Genomic DNA, 24,270 nt, shown 5'->3' with positions numbered 1-24,270 from the left:
GTCGGGCTCTGTGCTGACAGCTCAGAGCCTGGAGCCTGTTTCAGATTCTGTGTCTCCCTCTCTCTGACCCTCCCCTGTTCATGCTCTGTCTCTCTCTGTCTCAAAAATAAATAAATGTTAAAAAAAAATTTTTTTTAAATAAAAACAATAAACAAAAATTATTTTAATAAAAAACCATTAGAAACAAAAATACACTTTAAAAATATAAAATACAGGGGTGCCTGGGTGGCTCAGTCAGTTAAGCATCAGACTTCGGCTCAGGTCATAATCTCACAGTTCGTGAGTTCGAGCCCCATGTCAGGCTCTGTGCTGACAGCTCAGAGCCTGGAGCCTGCTTCAGATTCTGTGTCTCCCTCTCTCTCTGCCCCTCCCCTGCTCATGCTCTATTTCTCTCTCTCTCTCTCTCTCAAAAGCAAATATTAAAAAAAAAATACAAATTTGAGAATTACATTTTTTTTAAAAGGCAGTTTTTACTGGTGTCATTTGATTACCTAGGTGGGTCCTAAATGCCACAAGAGAAGCCAATGGAGATTAGACACACAGAGGTAAGACAGAAGCAGAGATTGGAGTGATGTGGCTACAAGCTAAGGAATGCTGGCAGCCACCAAAAGCTGGAAGAGACAAGGCAGAGACTCGTCCCAGAGTCTCCCCAGGGAGTACAGCCTTTCCAACACCCTGACTCCAACCCAAGAAAACAGATTTCAGACTTCTGGCCTCCAAAACTCAGTTTCTTTTGTTTTATGCCACTAAATTTGTGGTATTTTGTCACAGCGATAGGAAACTAATACACTAACCATAACTAATTCAAAGGCAGTTACTCAGTTGGAGAAGGCTTTCTGATAACGGCACTGGGGTCAGGGACCATGAATGCAAACTACTTGATAATTAAGTACACAAAGATGAAAATGACTAATCACTAAGGCTTTCACCACATCTCAAACCTGAAAACACCTCAGAGGAGCCAGCTGATTCAGGTACATGACAGAAAATATCCATTTTCCAATGGCGTTTCAGAGGGTTGAGGGACCTAAGAGCCAGGTCCTCTGCCTCCTGGGTATGCCATATTGAGACTATCTGTACTACACGTCTTACTGTTCTAGCTCAATCTATGCTTTCCCTCACTGTGTGAAGTCAGGCACAGGCCTCCTGATCTTGTTCCTGATACTCTCTTCCATCTCTAAGGAGTCCATCACTCTCCTCAAATAACCCCTCTTCTGGTACTGACCTTAACTCGGATCTCTATAGGGGAATACTGGGATGGCTAGGACACAGGTGCACTCTGAAACCAGACTGACTGCCCGTGTCTGAAGCCCTACTCTGCTACCTCTGTGTCCTTGGGTGGCCTAATCATGCAACATGGAACATGTTCCATGCAACTGCAACATGGAACTAATTACAACACCCACTTGAGAGAATCGTTTAAGTGTGTGCAGTGACTAGGAAAGTGCCTGGCATAGGATGAGTGCCAAGGGTATTACTGCTGTGATATCATTTACTTAAGGGCAGCTGTGGCTCACATGGCAGCATGTGAAACCAAGTCCCAAAGCCTGTTTACTTTCACCAGTTTTATTCTGAGTGACTTTTAAATTATCTGCTCTCAAAATGATCCCCCTAGAAATAACTGAAATGCCTAGCAACAGTAGGCAATAATCGTGGTATATTCAAGTAACAGAAAACCATGCAGCATTGAGAACGGATCTATACTGATGACTCCATTCACGTAAAAAATTGTGATGGTAGAAATCAGAAAAGAGGTTACTATGAGAGAGAAGTAATGACTAGAATGGGGTGCAAGGAGACATCAGGTCCTGGTATGTACTTTCCTGATTATAAGGCTATGTTCTTTATAACATTTTAAGTTGTACAACTATGATTTGTGCATTTTCCTGTATGTATATTATACCTCAATTTTTAAGTTAAGCGATCCCCCAGCCTATTACCCATTGGTCAGTGCAAGGACATGATACAACTGCTCGTTAAACTGCCGGCAAATAAGGAAGAGATGGTGAAGCCACCAGGTGCTGGATTTCAGGGAACAGGTAGTCTGGAATATGGCAGGGTGACTGCCACGATGGTTGGCAGCAAAAGGGCACTAGACAAAAGAGGGTGCAGACTACATTCATCATCTAAAGGGCCAGCTCTTTGTTTTCTTACTGAGACACCTCAGCACCCCTTCATGAGAACCAGAGCTTTTCCTTGGCACACTAACCAGATCAAGGTGGGCATGCTCTTCTAGACAAATTGGTAAATGCCACACTATTAAAGATACAATAGCCTGGCATTTACCAGTTTAATCCCTAGAATAGCGTCCATTCCAAATAAAAACTGAGCAAACAAAATGAAAGCTTTAAGAGTGGAAGCTTTTGGCTTTATAGTTAAGATTTATCTTGAGAATGGATTCATTGATGCAGACATAATTTTGTAGTAACACTGAAACTTGTCACAGAGCTTAAATAACTAAAAAAAACTTTAAGTTTTTATTTATTTTGAGAAGCAAAGCAGGGGAGGGACAGAGAGGGAGAGAGAGAATTCCAAGCAGGCTCCATGCTGTCAGCACAGAACCTGACCTGGGACTTGATCTCACGAACTGTGAGATCATGACCTGAGCTGAAATCAAGAGTCAGACACACAACCAACTGAGCCACTCAGGTGCCCCTCAAATAGCTAGAACTTCTATATACTGGTGTCCTGATATAGCCCGTGCTCTTGAATTACAACGGGTTTTCCATTCTTGTTACAATCACAGGAACTGCTGAAACACAAAACACTTCTCCTTAAGATTTGTTATCCCTCAAGATTTTTGTTATGCTGGTAAGGCTCTGTTGCAAGGAAAGAAAACCTACCCTAAACTTGCTTGAACAACAACAAAGAAACACAACAGAACAAAAACAAAGCTAAATGTATTGGTTACTGGAATCAAAAAACCCAGATGTATTTCTGGCTTCAGATATGATTTAACACAGTTGTTCAAACAGAAGATTCCAGGGTGATTGCTCTTCAACTCTGATTCCTCTTTGACTCTGTTAACTTTATTCTGTCTCCACAAGAATCTAAGACTTCCTCTCCGCTCTAAGACTAAGGAAAAAAAGAAGAGCATTTCTTCCTATTAATTCTTACCAAGTCCTGGGGCTCTAATTGGACCATTGTGGGTGAACTACTGACATCTGAACCAATAACTATAGCTTAGGGGAAGGAATCTGTGGCCAGGCCTGTGTCACACATCCCACTAGAGTGGAAGATGAAATCCAAAAGGAAATTTAGTGTACTATTACCAGTAAAAGGGGGTGAAAAATTCTGGGAGGCCAAAATGACAAATGTCCAGGACAGGTTTCTCTCCGGGGTAGACATGTTCATGATGACCTAGCTTGGAAGAAGTCCTAAAGGTTTTTTCATACTTGACACACTCATAGGGTTTCTGGCCAGTATGGATTCTTTGATGCTGAAGAAGATTTCTTTTGCTAGTGAAGACTTTTCCACACTCAGCACATAAAGAGGAAGACTCCTGAATATGGATCCTTAGATGCCTTTTTAATTGTTCCTGAGCACTAAAGCCTTTTCCACAATCTACACAGTCAAAGCGTTTCTCTACACTGTGGACTCTCTGGTGCCGAGTTAGTTTCGTATGAAAATTGAAGGCCTGCCCACATATTTTACAAGAATAAGGCTTTTCCCCTGTGTGAATACGCTGATGTTGGCTAAGATGAGAAGTCCTTCCAAAGCTTTTGCCACATTCATTACATTCATAGGGTTTCTCTCCAGTGTGGATTTTTTGATGTCGAAGCAGTGGTGAATTACCAACAAAAGCTTTTCCACACTCATTACACTCATAAGGTTTCTCCCCAGTGTGGATTCTCTGATGTATAACAAACTCAGAACTACTGGTAAAACTATTTCCACACTCTCCACAGAGATAGGGTCTGTCTCCACTGTGGATTCTCTGATGCCTGATCAGATTTGCATTATCATTAAAAGCTCTTCCACATTCTTCACACTGATAAGGTTTCTCTCCAGTGTGGATTCTCTGGTGCCGGATTAATGAAGAATTGCCATTAAAGGCTTTTCCACACTCATTACACTCAAAGGGTTTCTCCCCGGTGTGAATTCTCTGGTGTCTAACAAAGTAAGAAAAATAACTGAAGCATTTCCCACACTCCTCACATATGAAGGGTTTCCTTGCACAGTGGATTCTTGGAGCCTTTCCTTTAATATTTTTTACTGTGGAGATTTCCTGGTGTTTCTCCAGTTCACTGGTTTCTAGCAAGTTGCTTCCCTGAAGAACACTCTTCTGCAAACCATGTAACAACATGACATCTCTTTCTTCAGAAATTCCCTGTGTTGATGTGGACTCACTGTTAATGTTGGTCTCAGTATCTAACATAACAGAAAACACAAATGCCACCTGAGAATTATGCTAGAAACAAACTAACATCAAAAATTATAGGGCCTTTAAAACAAACAAACAAATAAACAAAAAATAAATTATAGGGCCTTTAGAAATTACAATTCCAACCCCCACATCAGACTGTTAGCAAGAACAGGCTACTAAAATGAAAGTGCCAAGTATCACACAGAGAACAGTTGAGGAGAAACAGGGTATTGGTATACACAGCACACATTAGATTGCTTCCTAAGCTTTTCCAGACTCCATATTTTTTTAATGACTTCTCTCTAGTGTGTTTAATCTTCTGACCTTATCATAGTAATAGGCCTACAAAATATCAAAGGCAAAGGGCCCAAGAGCAAGTGGTGACCCTGGGGCTGGCAAGTACAAGAAAACAGAATCAGGATACAAAGATCACGTGATGCATGAACTGTTTTTTTAAAAAATTCATACCCTGCAAATGTCTCAAAAGACTGGAGACACTGAGCATTAAAGGCACTAGGCTGTGGCAAGACAAAGAAAAAAATCACACTCAGAGGTTCTTAACTGCAGGACATCACCCCTAGAAGTTATTAACTGCAGGTCCATAGATGTCAATGAATACCCCAAAACTGCTGACAATTCCTGTCTTGTCATCAGACTCTCACAAAAGTCTGAATCTCAAAAATGCAGAGATTTTATATGGAAAGTGAGGAATTCAGTTTACTTAGATACATCAAGACTGCAGAGCAGTCCTTCTCATATTAGCAAAAGGAAGAGAAACAGCCACCTATAAAATGGCATTTGTGTTCCAAAAGACTGGATGCCATTTTACCTAAGTTAAAGTCAATCTATTTTATACAAAATGTTAGACTAATTTTAACATTAATCTGGGTTATCTGGGACTCATCTGCTCATTAATCAAATTCATCCTTTGAGTGTGAGTTAAACGAGGAAAGCAGTGGGAGAGGAGATGTCAGAGACTGAAGCAAATGGGAAAACCAGTAGTCTGGAAAAGGGTGATCATGACAATGGAGATCTGGTGGTCTGCTCTCATACCCTGCCTCCTTCTTGCTATAAAACCAGGAATGAGCAATCAATGACCAAAACACTCTATTTTCCTGCTACCTCATACTCTGAAATTCATCTGGATCAAGTTCCCCATAGCAGTTCTTCTAAGCAACCACATTCCTAGGTCTCTAGCCATTACCCCCACCTTCCTGCTGAAAGAACACAACTGCCCAGATGCAGTGGCCTCAATGTCTTTCCCTTCCATTTCCACACCCACTAGTCCCAAGCCATCCACTGCCCTCTCAAGTCACACTTCCCAGTCACCCCAATGCCATGTCTTCCCCTTCCCCTGCTACACTACTCTACCAGCTATATCATCCCTCCTTTTCATCACCAACCTCCTTCTGCAGATCCTCAAATCCACTTGACCTGAACAATCTTCCCTTCACATCCAGCTTTTCTTTTAGTAGTGTTTAATCAAACTGCCTACTCATTAGTTGAGAAATTGACATCGTGTCAATTTTTTAAATGAAATTCATTTTTTAAATGAAAACAATTTTTTAAATGAAATACACTAGCCTAACATAGAACAGTATTCACGTACATTGCAATGCCAAGGTAAATGTTGTTTCTTGATACTCCAGTCTCAGAGTACATAGTGAGGGTTTTGATGTAAAATGTAATACCCCATGAGGCTCATAATAAAAAAAAAGTTTGACAAACATTTGATATACTTCTATTCCATTTCTAAACTTACCAAAATAAACTTATCTAAAGTGCTGCCTCAATTTTGTCATCTCCTACTCCCTCCCTCTGTGCAAAATACCTATCCTGAAACTCCTACCTCTGGCTTCAGTTCCATGTTCCCTCATAGGGACCCTCCTCTGCCTATTTTCTCTTCCCTCTCTCTCAACAAAATTAAATAACCCTTAACATTTAAGATTCAGCCCTTTGTTCTCTCTGGGTGTCATTTCAATTAAAACTCCGGTAGAGTACACTTGCATCTACATCTGTAGACCTGACCTTTATCTCAGACTCTACACTTGCCTTCTCCATGGCCTGCTCTGGCCATCCACTTATACATATTCTAAAGGAGCCTCAGACTCTACGCTCACATCTGAATTCACACGAATTAAAAAGCTCCTTTTATGTCATGACTTCCCAGTGTTATCTGAGTCAACTTTCCTCTTTGATGACCAAGTTTTGATAAGATCTGGTCGACTGTAGCTCCACACATACTCTTTCCTCTTTCATTTTTTTTTTTTTTTAACTTTTTAAGTAGGTTTCATGCCCAGCACGGCACCCAACACAGGGCTCAAACTCATGACCCTGAAATCAAGACCTGAACTGAGATCAAGAACTGGGACGCTTAACCCACTGAGCCATGCAGGCAACCTTCCTTTTCCATTTTTGCAGTGCCACTATCCCCTATCCAATTCACTCACTCAAAAGTTAACTCTTGACATATAGTAATAGTTTAATAAGATTTTATTCCTTCAATTTCTTTCAGACCAATCCAAAGCACATACTATGTTAATACTTTGCAAATGCAACCAAATATGGGCCTGTGTCACTAGAGGCAAAGTCACTGTGACAGGGGTCACTGCTCCTGCTGCATGATTGGTTTTACCTGCTCTGTCATTTCCTATTCCCATGCCCTAAGTTGTTTAGGATAGAGCCCTCAGGTCCACCACAAACTCTGCAATCTAGATTTTTCACACAAAGTTCGATGGGTAAGACACCCCACCATACTCATCTCCATCGCTGGCTGAGTAAAGGGGGTGAGGGTATACTGTAAACTGCCAGCCCCAAATTCTAGGAAGTCTCGCTTAGGTTTGAGGTCTAAACCTCAGGCTCTTCCACTGCTTACTAGGATAGACAAATATTCCAGAAATACCCATTTTAAAATATGCTCCCCACTGGGGCACCCGGGTGGCCCAGTCGGTTAAGCATCCGACTACGACTCTGGTCATGATCTCACAGTTTGTGCATACAAGCGCCGCGTCAGGCTCTATGCTGACAGCTCAGAGCCTGAAGCCTGCTTCAGATTCTGTGTCTCCCTCTCTCTCTGCCTCTCCCTGCTTGTACTCTGTCTCTCTCTCTCAAAAATAAACAAACATTAAAAATAAATAAATAAAATTAGATTAAATATGCTCCCCCGGTGATTGTCCTGCATGTTAAACTGCAAAATTCTTCACAATGATTTACTGGATCCTCTATTGATTTTCTCAAGCCAGATAATCCACCTTCTTTTTTTCCACATGGGATCCACTGTAAGAAGTCAAATTTGGCACATACAGCCTGCCACTGAAGAAGCTTATCCGAGCTTCTACATGGGAATTCCTCCAAGTTCTCCTTCTGCTGTGCTCCCAAAGCCCACTACTACATACCAACACCAGTACTTAACACATTTTCCCCCCAGCTCTTTACATCTGTCTCCATAGCATGTATCATCCAGAACTTCTTAAAACAAAGCTTGGCACACGGCAAGTGCTGAAAACTGCCCTTGAACAAATCCATCCTGTCCAAAGAAGGAGGACTACTAAAACAGGAAATGCTGAAACTCAGAAAAGAGTAATGGATTCAAAAATTGCATGAAATGATTAAGAGGAATTTGTTATCTTGATAAGAGTTAAAATTAATGGGACAAGTTTCATATTATTACCTATTAGGAGAAATAATCCATTTTATTTAAATCCTTCCCAGCATGGTTCATTTTAAAATACACTGCTCTCTCAAGCTCTATAGGTGCCTGTTCTCAACCTGCCTCGCTTACCTTCACAGATGTCTTTGGTCCTCTCTGCAGATAGGTTATCCTGTGCCTCCAGGCCCCATGGCAAATTCCCTGCCTCCAGAAGCGAGATCAGGGCAGGTCTGGGAACTTGATATCCTGAAAAGGGGAGAAAGTGGTACCTTTCAGACATATGTCTGCTGTGTCAATATAAGGAAAACCCTAAGAGCCTCCATAAGAGTAAGATCTGCAGAAGAGGGCTCAGGATTGGGGAAAGCCAAGATTCTGATAAAGAAGAAACTGAGCATTTATGACCCTTCCTACTCAAGAGTAGGTAAGTTACTGAGATCCTACAAGACATACATGTAAACACAGGGAAGGGGTCACACCCTTCCCTAGACGAACTAAGAATTTAACTCTGGCAATGGAAACTATGTATTCCTTACTGCACAGAGCCCCTGGGAGGATGGGATGTACTCTTACCAGGGGACAGCAATTCCATACATTGGGACCAAACTGATCCAAGATCTCTCCCTATCCACCAACCTTTGAAGTGGGTCATTCAGTCTCAGCCCTGGAGCCACACACTGGAGGATACCAGAGACAACCACTCCCTCTCCACACTGCACACCCAGCCTATTAGGAGAAAACAAGGAAGGAAACAGGAAAGCATACACCTGAGTCCCAGGAGGAAAGCAACCTTACCCAGGGATGTCAAGTTCCCATAATTCTCCAGCATCACACTTCTGTACAGGGCCTTCTGTCCAGGAGAAAGACCAGTCCATTCTGTCCCAGTGAAGTAGATAGCCACGTCCTCAAAGGTCACCAACTCCTACAACAAGAAGTTCCTGCTGCCCCAGAGCCAATTCTCTGACTCGGCCTGGGTACAGTATGAGGGAGGGGTCCTATTAGGGATGACTAATGAGAAAAAGTGAAAGAACTGGATGTTAGACCATTAAATGACTTTCCACAACCAAAAACCTAAAACTTCTCTAACAGAAGAGCTTCCATTAGGACATAAATTGTACCATTATAAAACACAGTAACATTTCAAAAACCTTAGAAAGCTTCCCATCAATTGAGCTTCCTAAAGCAGTTTCTTTGGTTTTGTAACTACTTTTAATCTTTTATTGTTATACCTACAAATGGACATTAGCTTCAATCGGTCTAGACACCCACTCACAGGTGGCATGTCAGGACCTGTTTTCCCCTTCACTGCCTCAGTGCCCAGCTAATCCATGTGTTCCCAGATGTGTTCATTCTGCCCCAAACCTCAAGTCTACATTACCAAGAATAATTTCATGGTTTGCTCTGATGAGCCATTCTCATCTAAGCCCCATCTGTGCTTGAAGAACTATCCTGCCTGTGCTCAAGAACGTCCAGCAGAGAAAGCTTAGTGCCGCCTGGAGCAGTCTATTCTGACAGACTTCCTGATGTGTCTTCCTGGAAGAATATACTTCTGGAATCAAATTGCTTCTGGGCAGCTCTTTTAGCTGCTTTTCTTTATACCTCCAAGACAATCTATAATAGCTTCTACCAACCAAGTCTCATGATTTTTCAACAGCCCCAGTTTCCCTTCTCTGATGGCCCTGAGGCTCTATCTTCCCAGAAAGTTCTAGCATCTGGTTTAGATCCTCTCTATACTCCTCAGACTTTGGTATCAAACTGGTTACCTAAACATGCAAAGAATATCCTCCCACCTTCTTATGCCTCAACTGATTCTGTGGATCCCCACCTTCCACTAGTCCCAGCACTGCCTCAGACTCCCTGGTGACCTAATATGTCTGACCCACCAACTACACCAAATTTATCTTCAAACTGAAACTGGCTCCTTTTCTAAATCATATAAACTAATTGGCACAGTGAGCAACAATTTTGTTTCCCTACCTCAGTTAATGGTACCAATCTCAGCCCAGACTCCACTGGAAACTTAAGATTTCACCCTAGACTAACTCGCCCCCAATCACTGCTCATTTCTGGCATGCAGTTGGTAATCAGATCCTGCCAGTTTCACCGCCGAAATATTTCTACAGTCCAACTCTTCTTCACCATCACACAATCAGTACACTAGTTCAATAGCTGGGGGACACTTAAACAGCTCCAATTCCAGGCTGTCCTGCACTGAATCCATCCTCTGCCAGCACATAAAATCATCAATTTAAAATGGCTCAGGTCATGATCTCACAGTTCATGAGTTCGAGTCCTGAGTCAGGCTCTGTGCTGACAGCTCAGAGCCTGGAGCCTGCTCCAGATTCTGTGTTTCCCTCTCTCTCTGCCCCTCCCCAGCTTGCACTCTGTCTATCACTCTCTCTCACAAATAAACATTAAAAAAAAATTGTTTTAAATGACACCCTGGGGTGCCTGAGTGGCTCAGTCAGTTAAGCGTCCAACTCTTAATTTAGGATCAGGTCATGATCTCCCGGTTCGTGAGTCTGAGCCATGCACTGGGCTGTTTGGACAGTGCGGAGCCTGCTTGGGATTCTTTCTCTCCCTCTCTCTCTGTTCCTCCCCCAATTTGCGCTCTCTCTCTCTCAAAAATAAATGAACTTAAAAAAAATTTTTTTTAATGATAACCTGACCCAGTCAACTCAATGACTTAATGAGTCACCACTAACCATAACAGTGGTTCTCAAAGTGTGATCCCCAGAGCAGCAGCAGCATCAACTGAGAACTTTTTGGAAAGCAAACTGATAGGCCCCACTGGAGAGCATTTCTGCTTCAATGAGCCCTCCAGGTAATTCTGGAGCACACTAAAATTTAAGAACCCAGGACGAGAGGATAAAGTCCAAGCTCAGGAAACTGAACTGCATCAGGTGACAGGCAGACAGTGAGAAGGAGGCACAAGACTGTACACAGAGAAACTAACTGGAATGCTCTGCGGACAAAATTCCAGAGAAGGAATGACAAACCCTGAAAGATGGAAATACAAAATATAGGACAAGTGGAAGAGATAGTAGGCAGAAGGAGCTGGACTTGGTGCCTCTCTAGACGTGGTATCAAGGGAGAATAGGGTCAACAACTGCTCAGCAATCCGGAAACTGAGTGGTCAGGACAGTGATATGGTGGTACCAGTGACTCACCAGTACTTACAGATCAGAAGAGGGTGGAAACTATATGGAAGATACTGTTTGGATTAAAGTCAGGGAGAGGGACCTGCCAGATGTCAGAAATCCAAGACTGGGACTTGGGATATGCTTCATGGATGCTAAGTCACTGGATAAGTAAATCCCAGGATGAGGAAATGGTAAAGGAACACAGCAAGAAATCAATTTCCTAGTCCCACAAATGTAAGGTACTTAATGTTCACTTTACAGATGAAGTCTGTTAAGACACAAAGAGTTTAACTGATTGGCTCAAGACCACTGAGGCCCGATGGGATCCCTAAATTCAGGTGACCTGCCCTAATGCAGATTTGACCTAGTGCAGATTTTCCGTATCATAGTCTGCTGCTGCCTCACCTTAGTCAGCAGCACTGCCCTTAAGGAGGATATATTTTCCTTGATTGTAAAGCCCAAACTTCTTTCTTTAGAAGGACAAATACTATAGACCCCCTCTTCTTATCTTCCTCCTACCAGCCCTCTTCTCCCACCTCCCAAGAATCTTGCAACTTCATTGATCTCGATCACTCCTACTAACAGTGGATACTTCTACCATCAGCCCAAGTCCCTCATTCTCACAGATCCCTCCTTTGTGGTCCCTACTGAACCGGTTCAGCAGAGATCCTTGGAGTACAGGAGGCTGTACTTCTGATTCCCTGGACACTTTCTCCAGCCAATGCTTGTAGGACTTCTGGCTGCTCAGCCCCTCACCATCAACTTTCTCCCCAACATTCAGTCCTACTAGAAAGACTCAAGAGGTACTTTCCCGCTGATTTGGTTCTAAGAGTCTTGCCAGAATTATCCCTCTCATAACCCATTTCCTTCAGATTAGATCTCATGAAGGTTGACCTGAGCGAGTCATAGCTCACCTGGTGCCAGGCATTCAGGGGCATGGCTGCCATCACCTGGGCTCCCTCTCAGTGAAGGATAGAGGCTGAGGGAAGAAACAAAAGAGAATCATGAGTGAGCTTCGCCCAGTCAAAGGCTCTCCTTTAAACCAACAAACCTGCTTGCCAGTAATAATACCAGCCATCATTTACTGAATGCCCACTGGGTAAGTGGCATATATTTCTTCTTTCAATCCACACTATACAATGAAGTTTGAATGCTGAGGAAACAGATTTTGAAAGAGTAAGTAACTTGCCCTCAGGCACCAGAGCAATGCTCCCTGTCCTGCATAAGACATGAGTACAGGGGGAATAGGAGTACACACAAGCAAAAAACAAACAAACAAACAAACAAAAAACCCCAAAGAAACAAACAAGTAAGCAAACAAACTAAAGCAAAACCTAACAAGAGGAAAAGGAAACCCAGACCTTTATTTTTTAAAAATAAACTTTTACTGAGAAACATAACAAGTTAAAAAAATAAGTTTTGGGATGTAAAATACACATCCCTTCATTCAGTCTTCACTATAATCCTCTGAATTTTCTTGTCCCCAAATGAGAAAACAAGGCTAAGAGAATAATTCTCTCTACCAAGGTCACAAGGTGGTGGATGAATGAATTTGGATTCCAAACCAGATCTGTCAGAATTCCAAAGGCCATGGTCAGTAACTACATTAAATCACTTCCAATCATAATCCCAACAGGATTTCTTTTAAAACCTGATAAAGTGATTCTGAAGTTAATATAGAAGGATAGAGTCACCGAGAAAATTCAGAAAAAGAATCAAAAGGGAAGTCTTCCTTTTCTTGGACCTTGGGGCAGGCATCTTTTTGCTCATCACTCCATTCTAGGACCCAGTGATTACCAAAACTCATTAGCAAAGGACCCTGAAAGGCCACCTCAACATGCCAAAATGTCTGGGTTATTATTTTAGTTGTATCCCCTACAGACACTGTGTTCTTGCTAAGCGGTCATATTCTGCCCCAAAACCAGCATGTTCCTTAACTTCATTGCTTGCTGTAATTTCCTGCTGGCCTTACATTATGCCACCCTTCTTGATTTAGCCATTCTGGCCTTCTTTCCGTTCCCTCTACGATGCTAACTCGGGATCTTTATACCTGCTGTTGTGTCTGTATGAACTACTCTGCTCCAACCTTAGGATCTTTTTAACAGATACTCTCTACCTAGGATACTCTCCAGCAGCCTGATCCTTCCCGCAGGTAATGCCAGGTCATCCTTCACATCCTCTACAAACCAAGTCAGCTCCCCATGTTAAACACTCCACTCATACTTTGTTCACTTTCCTGTATACCACGTCTCCCAGATTGAGATTATACTCTTGCATTGATTTGTGCTTTCTTCACTCAACATTTATGGTAGACTTCATTCATTCCAGGCCAAGTGTGAGATATAGTGGAGACAGGGAAAAAGGGTGTAACCCCTCTTGTCATGGAGCTCAGTCTGAAGCAAAGGCACACGTTAATCAAAGAATCTCATAAATAAGATCATAATTGTGATTACTGCCCGGGGAATCTATCCTAGATGGGTACATTTCGGGATAGGAATTAACTAGGTTAAAAAAAAACAAAACAAAAACAAAAACAAAAACATGTTCTGGAGGTGAATGGCCAGGAAGGCCGTAGCAGAGCCGAGGAGAGTGTGCTGCAAAACGAGCGGATACAAGTCGCATAAGAGGACGCCATGCAGGGCGTTAGTCTTCGACCGAAAGGCGACCGGCCGCAGCCAGTGGGTTACAAACAGGTAGAGTGAACTGGTCAGATTTAATGACTACGTGACTCCCATTAAACGGAAAGCTCCCCGAAGGCGGAGCCCACGCTGGTGTCCCCTACAACTGCATCCCGGGAACCCCGAGCACGAGCTGGCCTTCGGCTGCTAGGTCAGGAGTGGCTGGCCCAATGGGCAGGGCTCTACAGCTGCGTCTGGCGCACGGGGCGTCTCTTTTCCAACCGCCGCCTCCTTGTCCCAGAGCGGGCGCCGCGGGCCGGGGCGAGCGACGGCACCCGAGCGAGGGCGGCGCTGGCCCGCGAGCGGCCTCCACTGGCCTCCTCCACGGCTTCAGGGACCAAGGCGGCAGCCTCCTCCGGCGGTGACGGGCGCGCCGCTAGCGGAGACGACCGGGCGAACGAACCCACCACTCACCTCAGAAAAGGCGCAAAGTGCGGCGTGACCGGAAGCGCGTCACTGCGGGGCCGCGGGGCCCGCGCCTCACGTGCTTCCTCTCTAGGAAGCCAGAGCGCGCCGCTCAGTGGTTCTCTGGCTTCACACCCCAGGCCGGCCGGCCGGGCGGGCGCGGCTGGGACCGCGGTCCTCGGAGACCCGGTAAAGGAGAGGCAGCTGACTGGGGTTTTCCCTGATCTCTAACCGAAATGTAGCATTTCCTTCAGTTATGTGTTGGCAACAAACCCCAGTACCATCAGCAGTACCGTGCCTTTGTCACCAGTAGAAATCACAGATATTTTCATATCACCTCACAGTTGATGCAGATATCTCAAAATATGAGTTATTCTCTTCTTTAATTCGAAATTACCGTCGTTGTTATTAGGGCTCACCTTTAGATCTTGTCATTTGATTTCATCACAGTGGTAGAGACACGTATATTAATTACTGTATCACAGGTTTATTTTTTAAGCCATTTAACTGTATTTTAATATAACTAGTTTCAGAGTAGGTCCACAAATGTCATCTCACTGCCAAAGAAGTAGTAAAGCCAAAAAACCAACCAAACTAAAAAAAAAAAACAAAACAAAAACACCTGTCCTCCTTAGGGGTAAAGATCCAGTCACATTAAGAAAGACCAGGACTGTGAAGAAGGGATACTACTGCAGAACTGTTTAGGAAGTGAAATTGAGAATTGAGAATTGAGAATTGTCATGACAAGTAGTTGACAGTACAAAGTGGCATGGGAGGGAACAGGGCACAGACTGACATGCATCCAAAGAAGAGGACTGGCTCCTTATTTTTACAAAAACATACCTTAGGATCTCTCTAGATGGGTGGAGACCATTTTGATTTTCATGAGTGGGGGCAGGCAAGAGTGTTGCAAATAGTATCTAGTGGGCAGAAGTCATTGAGTAAGCTAAACATCCTATGGTGCATAGGATAGCGCCAACAAAAAACTGTCAGGTCCCAAATGCTGATAGTGTCAAGTTTGAGAAACCCTGCTTTAGATGGATAACCCAGGCCATTTCTTTGGTTATAAGGTAATGGCAGACATGCTATTCTAGGCATTATAAGGACAAATGTCAAGCTTTTGCATGTAAATATATGAGTAATAGAACCATACAGATCTTGTCAACCAACAAATTTAAGAATGCCAAGGAGCATATATTGAAAATATTTTAAACAGGATACATTATCTGAGTAAAAGTCAGGGCTAATAATTTGTAAGTGTCAGTAAGAAATTATAAATTACAGGGGCACCTGGGCTCAGTCAGTTAAGCATCTGACTCTTGGTTTCAGCTCAGGTCATCTTAAGTTCGAGTCCTGCTTCAGGCTCCACAATGACAGCACGGAAACTGTTTGGGATTCTCTCTCTCTCCCTCTCTCTCTGCCACTCCCCCATTTTCTATCTCTCTCTCAAAATAAATTTAAAAAATTAAAAAATTATAAATTACCAATACTGATTCAAGAAAAAATAGACAATGTAACTGGCTCAATGCCACAGAAAGAACTTATAAAGTAGTAAAGATCTCTTCTCCTCTACTACCGCCAACAAAAGCAACTGGCCCAGCCAGCTTTATTAGGTGGATTTTTTTGTTCCAGATTTCCAAGGAACAGATAACTGCTAGGCTTCTGAAACTGTTCCAAAGCACAGAAAAAGAACAGCCTCATAGCTACTTCTAGCAATGCTGTATAAGTCAATTCCCAAATCTGGAGAAAGATGGAAAAATGGATGAACCTGGTCACTTGAACCTATCATTGTGGCAGAGGGAAGGAAGAGTATAGATGGGCTAGACTAGACCACAAGTACCACCCTTCCAGTGGGGAACAGAGCCACACCTATACCACATCAATTGTTGAGTAAGGGAAGAGTAGCTTTCCAAAAAAAGGAAGGCAGTAATTACCATGAAAAGGGGGTAAAAAATGCTGGGAGGCCAAAGGAACCAAGGTCCAGGACAGGCTTCTCCCTAGGGTGGGCATACTCAGGATGATGTAGCTGAAGAGGAAGTCCTAAAGGTTTTCCCACACTTGAGACACTCGTATGATTTCTCTCCACTGTAGATTCTCTGATGCCGACTTAGTGTTGACTTAACAGTGAAAGTTTTTCCACACTTCTTACCCTCATAAGGTTTCTCCCCAGTGTGGATTCTCTGATGTATAACCAACTCAGAACTACTGGGGAAGCCATTTCCACACTCCTTGCAGAGATAAGGTCTGTCCCCACTGTGGATTCTCTGGTGCCTGATTAGATTGGCACTATTCTTGAAGGCTTGCCCACATTCTTCACACTGATAGGGTTTCTCTCCAGTGTGGATTCTCTGGTGCCGAATTAATGAAGAATTGCCATTAAAGGATTTCCCACACTCCTCACATGGGTAGGGTTTCTCCCTAGTGTGGATTCTCTGGTGTCTAACATAGTAAGAAAAAAAGCTGAAGCATCTCCCACATTCCTCACATCTGAAGGGTTTCCTTGCACAGAAGATTCTCTCATCCTTTCTTTTAATATTTTTCGCTGTGGAGATTTCCTGGTGTTTCTCCAGTTCACATGTTCCTGGAAATTCACTTTCCCGAGAAACACTCTGTAGCAGCCCGCGTGATATCATCACATTTCTTTCTTCAGAAATTCCCTGTGTTGATGTGAACTCACTGTCAGTGTTGGTCTCAGCATCTGACATGAGAAATGGAAGACACATGCCACCTGAGAACTATACTAGAAACAACAGAGCACTGAAATTATAGGACCTTTAGAGATTACTATTCCAACGTCCGTGTAGCCTGCCAGAAATATAAACCTATTAAACTGGAAGAGCTAAATATGACAGAGGCCGAAAATAGAAGCTGTGGAACAGGAAATGAGATTTTGAACCCAGGTCACTACACTTTCCAACAATGAAGACTACTTCCTAAGCTTCTCCAGACTTTCATGTCCCTATTAACTTGTGACTTCATAGTACTTAAATGCTTGAAAATGCTCATGGAGGAAGCAGCACGGAATCTAAGAACAAGAGGCAACACCTGATGGGCTACAAGAGTTGAGTGTATGCCATCTAACTGTTAGAAATGGCTGCCTGTGTGCTGTTGTTGGGACTCAAAACGTGTCTGCTCAGCTAGTCGGAAAGGGGACACCTTGCTTTGAGGCAGGTGACTGCACAATGCCCCCTTTTTCATAGTGAGGAACAGGAAAACCTCAGGTGAGAAACAGACAACAATAACAGCCTGTCCAGTGACATTTGTATTTCCAAAGACTGGAAGATGACATTTTAATTAAGTTTGTTAAAATTCGATCCATTTTTTTTTAAACTTCAATTTCATATTTAAGTGTTGATCTTTATCAATCTGTACTCTTGTTAATTAAACATTAGTATGCTAAAAGCAGATATTAGCATTTTTATGCCTTTTGCACAATAAAATTATGTGCAGAATGCTTGTTTATCTTTCCTTTTCTTTACAAATTAGCTGTCCTTGATCTTAAACCACTAGAACATAAGCTTCAGGAGAGCAGGGGCTTTGTTTTCTTTCTTGCTGTATCCTGGGTGTCTTGAGCAATTCTTGACACACAGTAGGTACTAAATAAATACAATAAAATAAATGATTGAATAACTGCTACTCTGTATACACAAGCATACAACTTATATACTGCAATAATAAAATTATTATGGCTCAAAAATAATTGTATCTATGTTATAATGGCTGATCTACTTGTTTTGGTTAATATTTCCCTTTTTCAAAATGTTTTTTAAGATTATTTATTTATTTTGAAAGAGAGAGTGAACGGGGAAAGGGCAGAGAGAGAGTGAGAGAGACAATTCCAAGCAGGCTCCACGCTGTCAGCACAGAGCCTGAGGCAGGGCTCGAACTCACCAACCGTGAGATCCTAACCTGTTCCCAAACCAAGAGTCAGATGCTTAAGTGACTGAGCCATGCAGGTGCCCCTGAGAAGTTCTATTTTAATAGGGAGTGGGGGTTATCTACCAAGTTCTCTGTGTGTGTGAATTTGAATGGGCTTCTTCAGAAGGGAAGTGCTGGGACACAGGAACAAGGAGACAGATGAAACTGTGAAGAGCAAAATAATCTGAAGCACGGTGACCAGAATAATGTGGAGCCTGGAAGTCAATTCTCAATTTCTCTTGCTGTTTGGTAAAAAGCAAGTGTCACATTATCCAGATTAGAATAACAGATGACAAGGAAACACTTCTCCTTCTCTAACACCCTAGAACCCTATCATTCAACTGATCAGGTTCCCCAAAGCGGTCCTTCCAGGCAATCACAACTTTCCCTAAAGCCCCACCTGCTCCCTTACCTAACTCTCTAGTCACTGCCACCTCTTCCTCACTGGGAAAACCAAGACGACCTCAAAGGTGCTCCTCAACCTCCTCGCGCTCCACTCCCACACGGTGGCGCCCATTTCCCACCTTCCCTTTACGGCTGCGCCTCTCTCCGGCAGCTCTTCCCACTCCTCTAGCAGAGCTCAGCAGGTACTTCCTCTCCCTTCTCCCCTTTCACTTCTTCTTACTTTCGCTATTCAGGTCCAATGGAGGGTAGTTATCTTTCCCAGACTAGCTTGATTTTTCTTTTTAATTGGCTGAGAACCACTAGTGGGTCATGAAATAGATGTAGCGGATTGTGAGCAGAAATCTTTCACTCAAAAATAAAAATATTTTATTTAACCCAATATATCCAAAATACTGTTTCAACATAAAGTCAACATAAAAATTATAAATGAGATCATTTATACTTTTTTTGTACTAAATCTTCAAAATATGGTATTTTATACTTTTAGGACATTTCACCTTGAATTAGCCCCCCTTCAAGTGCTTAAGAGTAATTTAATAAAGCACACATAGCTAGTGGCTACCATGTTAACAACACAGAAGTCAACAAAAGGAAGTCCTACTTAGGCTTTCAGTCCTAAGCCTCATGTTCTTTTTCTTTTTAAAGTTCATCTATTTTGGGGGGTGGGTTGGGGCAGAAAGTGAGAGAGACTCCCAATCAGGCTCTATGTTGACTACTGATCAACACAGAGCCCGACGCAGGGCACCCCCTAAGCCACATGTTCTTGAACGCTAACTTAAAAAGAGAAAAGAATAAATGCTCACAGATGGCCCTCAGAAATATCCATTTTAAAATAATACTCCCCAGGTAATTCCCCTGCACATCAAACCATGAAGCTCTTCACAATTTTATGGTGATATACATGATTAGGGGGTAGTGATATCTCACTGTGGTTTTAAATTGCATTTTCCTAATGGCTAATGTCAAGCATCTTTTCATTTCTGTGTTCTCTTTGTTGAAACATCTCTTCATACCCTTCACACATTTTCTAACCGCCTGTTTGTTTTTATTGCTGAATTTGAGAGTTGTTTATATACTCCAAATTCTAGTCCTTTTCCAGATATTATATTATGCCAGAAATTATATTGGATCTTTTATTATTCCCTTCCTCCAGCCAGACTATCTTCCCTTCCCACTCCTTCTGCAATGCATTCTTACATGCTGAACACAGAACACATGGCCTGCCACTGAAGGAGTGTTACCTGATCTTCTAAGTGAGAAGTCCTCTAACCTCTCCTGCTGTGTCCCACAGCCTGCTGCGTATATACCAACAGCACTTAACACATTCTCTCCGTTTTAGCTCTCTACATCGGTCTCCATAACTAGTATCCTCCAGAGCTTCTCCAAGAAGTTCCATTTTGGCACACAGCAAGTGCTCTAAAACTTGCAAACCATGCATCTAACAAAGGACTGTGGTTGATGGTTCTAAACCTGCCTCACCTACCTTGACAGACATCATTGGTACTCTCTGCAGGTGGATCATCCTGTGTCTCCAGGCCCCAAGACAAATCCCCTTCCTCCAGAAGTGACATCAGGGCAAGTCTGCAAACAGGGTATCCTGCAAAGGAAGAAGAAAACGGTGCTGGAGGGGAGTCTCGCGTTAGTGCTCCTGAGGTACCCTGTAACCTTGTGTCTACAGTCAGAGGAGGAAACCCCAAAGCAGCTCAGTAAGGATAAGGCCCACAGAAGTGGGCTGGAGGGTGGGGAAGCCCAAGGAGATTTTTTGATCAAGAGGAAACTAAGCATTTGTGACCTCTTCGTAAAAAACCATGCAGAGTTTGTCCGTGAGATCCTGTAAGACATTGCAAGCACGGAAAAGCAATGAGGGATGTCTTCCTTAGATCACAGGGAGAGATGAAGGCATGAACTTCAACAGAGGATGTTTCTTTCCCACAGTGCCCTCCACAGAAGCCCTATGATGGGAACTGTTCTCACCAGAGAATGGCCAAACCCACATTAGACCCAAAGTAACCTCAGACTTCCCCCTCCATCCCTGCCTGACATATTCTGGGGCTGAGGGTTTAGGAATTTTTGCCCCTGCAAATATGTGAAAGGTTGTGAGATTCGTGTCACAATCCACCCTACCCTTGTCCAATGAGTCTGAGTCCCAAAGGCAAAGTGGCCTTACCCAGGGAAGTTAAGTTCCCATAATTTGTCAGCATCACCTCCCTGTACAGGTCCCTTTGTGCAGAAGAAAGACCAGCCCATTCTGTCCGGGTGAAGTAGATAGCCAATCCTCGAAGGTCACCACCTCCTAAAACAAGAGGTTCCTGCTGCACCAGAGCCAATCCTCTGGCTCAGAGCCAGAGTGTGGGGCCCAGGGGACAGTGTAGGGGCTGAGGGAGAGTCCCGTGATGGACAGGAAATGAGGAGTGACAGGACACAGCCCTGAGTGCTGATGAATGACCACACCTACAGCCAGCAACTCCAAGACTGCCTTCACTATCAGAGCCTCTTCTAACTGCACATGAGACTATTACAAGAGACAATGTCACAACACAGAAAACTAAAACAGAATATCTTTTACAAATTCACCCTCCTGAAGCAAACCCTCATCATTTCTGCGCATGCTCTTCTGGTCTTTCAGATACTCCATGAACAGATGATTGGACTCCAACTGTACCTCTCATGGGTGACATCCCTCAATGTCCCTGCTACCTGTCCTCACTTTACTGATGAGAGTCCAGCCCATCCATCCTGCTCTCTGCACTTACCCAGAGTGCTGCTGTGTGTCCACATCTGTCTGCCCTACCCCAATCCTCACACCCACCTACTGGGAACAGTCATGGTTTGTCAGAAAGGGCCCTGTTCCCTGAAACCTTCACCTGATGCACAACCTGGCTGTGCCACCACCCCTCCACCCTTAACAAAAGGGGGCTGTGCTGCCCCTGCTTGAGCCCCTCCAGCAAAAAGGACTCTGGTGTTGGAAGAGCATCCTCACCTCCAGGGAGTCTTCCTAGGACAAAGTGTTTCCTGATTCTAACTGCTTCTAGGTGGCTCTTTGGCTATCTCTCTTTATATTTCTCAAATATTATGTCCTCCATCAACCAAAATGTCTACCAGCCCAAAGTCTTCCTTCTCAGACAGCACCAATGTGGTCCTTCTCGTCTCCCTGGTGCCTTCCCCTTGTGGACATGATCCTCCCTCCAAGGTCTCACATGGTCCTGGCATCAGTCACATGCCTGCCTCAGATGCCCTAGTGATCTACATGTCAGTTATGTTCCTGACATGTCCAATTCTGAACTCGTCACCCTCCCTAAAATGGCTACTTCTAATTCATATGACCTGCCTAGTACAAGGAGAAACAAACACTAAGTGCTCAAACCTGATGCTGGTCATTATCTTGATCCTCTGTCTCAATCAGTAGCACCACTTTCAGCTTGGTCTTCCTGGCTGGAAACCTGAGCATCATTCTCAACTATCCCCCTAGTCACTGCTTAGTTCTGGTAAGCAATCAGCAATCAAATGCTGCCAATTCTATCCCCTAAATATTTCTTGGATCTGATGCCTATGCAACATCATTAATCACCACATAATTCAAGTCCTCAGCAACTGTCCTTTGGACCAAGGCAATGGTCCCTAACTCCAGGTTTATCACCCAAGTCCACCTTCTGTCCAACACCTATTACGATCTTTGTAAAATGCCAATGTGACTTCAACTCTCTGGGTTAAAGCTCTTAGATGGATCATCATACAACAACAAACTCAAATTCAAGAACCTGAGCCTGAGCTCTATAGGCAATAAATGTCAGATGACAAGAAAGCCCAAGACAAGACAAAGGAAACTATTGACAGGTTCTGCTGACAATATCCAGGAAAGGGATGATAAAATCAGGAGAACCATACAAAGAAGAGACAAATGGTTGCTGAGACAGGAAAAACAGGATTTGGATTGAATGAACAAGGTGACAAAGGAGAATGAACAGTCAATAATGACTAAAAATCTAAAAATGGTGACCAGGGATGGTGGCATGGGGATACTAGCAATTGGCAGAAGTGCAGGAGGAATGGGAAGGGCAAGGGATACAATGAGTTGTGCTTTGATGTGTTGAGATTAGGCTTCCAGGCAAAGCGATATTAGCCAAAAGGAACCCACAGACAATGGATGATCTGGGAACGGTACTTGGGATAAGATCACAGATGCTGAGATGTGACATAGAGAGGTCCCAAGAAGACAGAGCCCATCAAGCAGCACTCAACAACCCACCATGCTGCAGAGCTGAAAGGCACCTGGCAGAATCCTTTTCCCTAACCTGGAATGAATAGCATTCCTGCCATCTGACCGATGAGGTCAGCTGAGGCACAGAGGTCAAGTGATTAACTCAAAGTTACAACGCCCTGGAGGGCTGATGGGGAAATTACTCTGAAATTTCCTATCACCTAGTACCACGTTTCATACTGCAGCATGCTGCTTCCCTCAACTGACTCTCAAGACAGACATTCATTAAAAAAAAAAAAAAAAGAGAGAGAGAGATAGACATTCACGTGCCCTTCCTGAACCAATTCTTTTGTCACTGATCCTGAACCCCCAACTTCGCTCTCTTTTTGGAAGACAAATGGTATAGGCCCCTTCTTTTCTTCCTCTTACCATCCGTCTGGTCCTGCCTCCCAAGAACCTTGCAACCTTGTTAATCTTGAACACTCCCACCAAACACTGGATATCTCCACCATCAGCCTGAGTCCCATATCTCACGGATCCCTCTGTGGGGGTCCCTACTGAACCTGGGGGCCCTCCAGCTCAGCAGAGATCCTGGCAGTGCATGAGGCTGTACTTCTGATTCCTACTCTCTCTAGCCATCTCCAGCCATTGTTTCCTGCACCCTGGAGTCTCGGTCTGTCATCATCAGCTCTCTCCCCGAGCATCCAGTCCCGCTGTGAGGATGAACAGGGGCATCTGCTTTGGCTCTAACGCTTTGGCCAGAATTGACCCTCTTATCTCTCATTTCACTGAAATAAGATTTCTTGAAGGATCTGAGGGAGTCTCAGCTCACCTGGTGCCAGGCCTTCAGGCACATGGCTGCCATCACCTGAGCTCCCTCTCAATGAAGGGCGGGGGCTGAGGGAAGAAGAAGAGAACCAAGAGTGAGATTGACCCAGGCAGTGACTTTCCTTTAAACTTGCAAACCTGCATTAGCTGCTAATAACAACTGATATTCACTCTACCTTGCAATGTGCCAGCTTCAGAGCTCAGCACTTTACATTCATTATAGTACTAGCAGATATGTAAAACTATTGTCCTCATTTTGCCAAAAAAAATAAAAATAAATGAGACTTAGAGGGTTTCAGTAATTATCTTAGGCCACAAGAGCTGTATTCATAACCACTAGGTAGTGCTATCTTTCCTAGGTAAAACAATACAGTGGGGCAAAAATACATACAAACAAAAGCAAAACAAATCAAACCTTAAAAAAAAAAAAAAAAAAAAAGCCAAGGGAGCACATGGGTGGCTCAGTTAAGCATCTGACTCTTGATTTCAGCTCAAATCATGATCTCATGGTTTTTTGAGTTTGAGTCCAGCTTTGAGTTCTGTATACTGACCGCAAGGAGCCTGCTTGGGATTCTCCCACTCATTCTCTCTCTCTGCCCATCCCCAGCTTGTGCTCTATCTCTCTAAATACACTTAAAAAAAAAAAAAAAGCCAAGATTAAACTTAATAAAAAACATGACATT

General features: G+C 43.5%; 2 protein-coding genes across 5 annotated transcripts; both read right to left on the bottom strand.

Moving 5' to 3' along the window:
• Positions 1-1,889: 1,889 nt before the first annotated feature.
• Positions 1,890-20,145, bottom strand: LOC144612661 (uncharacterized). 4 transcript variants are annotated; one of them, XM_060650233.2, is made up of 5 exons: positions 20,045-20,145; positions 12,070-12,134; positions 8,808-8,934; positions 8,148-8,261; positions 1,890-4,371 (listed from the first exon to the last, which is right to left on the bottom strand). In XM_060650233.2, the coding sequence occupies exons 2-5, from the start codon at positions 12,100-12,102 to the stop codon at positions 3,269-3,271; spliced, it is 1,377 nt and encodes a 458-aa protein (XP_060506216.1). In that variant the 5' UTR covers positions 12,103-12,134; positions 20,045-20,145; the 3' UTR covers positions 1,890-3,268. The 4 variants fall into 4 exon arrangements, with proteins under 4 accessions (XP_060506216.1, XP_078295076.1, XP_078295077.1 ...); XM_078438950.1 differs by lacking the exon at positions 20,045-20,145 and adding an exon at positions 16,388-16,475; XM_078438951.1 differs by lacking the exon at positions 20,045-20,145 and adding an exon at positions 14,248-14,581 and having other exon boundaries at positions 8,808-9,020.
• LOC144614636 (zinc finger protein 19-like) lies at positions 14,710-23,624 on the bottom strand. Its single transcript, XM_078438952.1, is given in 5 exon segments — positions 14,710-16,936; positions 20,045-20,158; positions 20,729-20,833; positions 20,836-20,854; positions 23,592-23,624. Coding segments are annotated over 5 exon segments (957 nt in total). The 3' UTR covers positions 14,710-16,250.
• Positions 23,625-24,270: the final 646 nt, after the last annotated feature.

This window comes from Panthera onca, chromosome E2, assembly GCF_046562875.1.
Source record: "Panthera onca isolate mPanOnc1 chromosome E2, mPanOnc1 haplotype 2, whole genome shotgun sequence".
NCBI lineage: Eukaryota > Metazoa > Chordata > Mammalia > Carnivora > Felidae > Panthera > Panthera onca.
The sequence above is the reverse complement of the archived record's forward strand: the minus strand, read 5'-3'. Positions and strand labels throughout refer to the sequence as shown.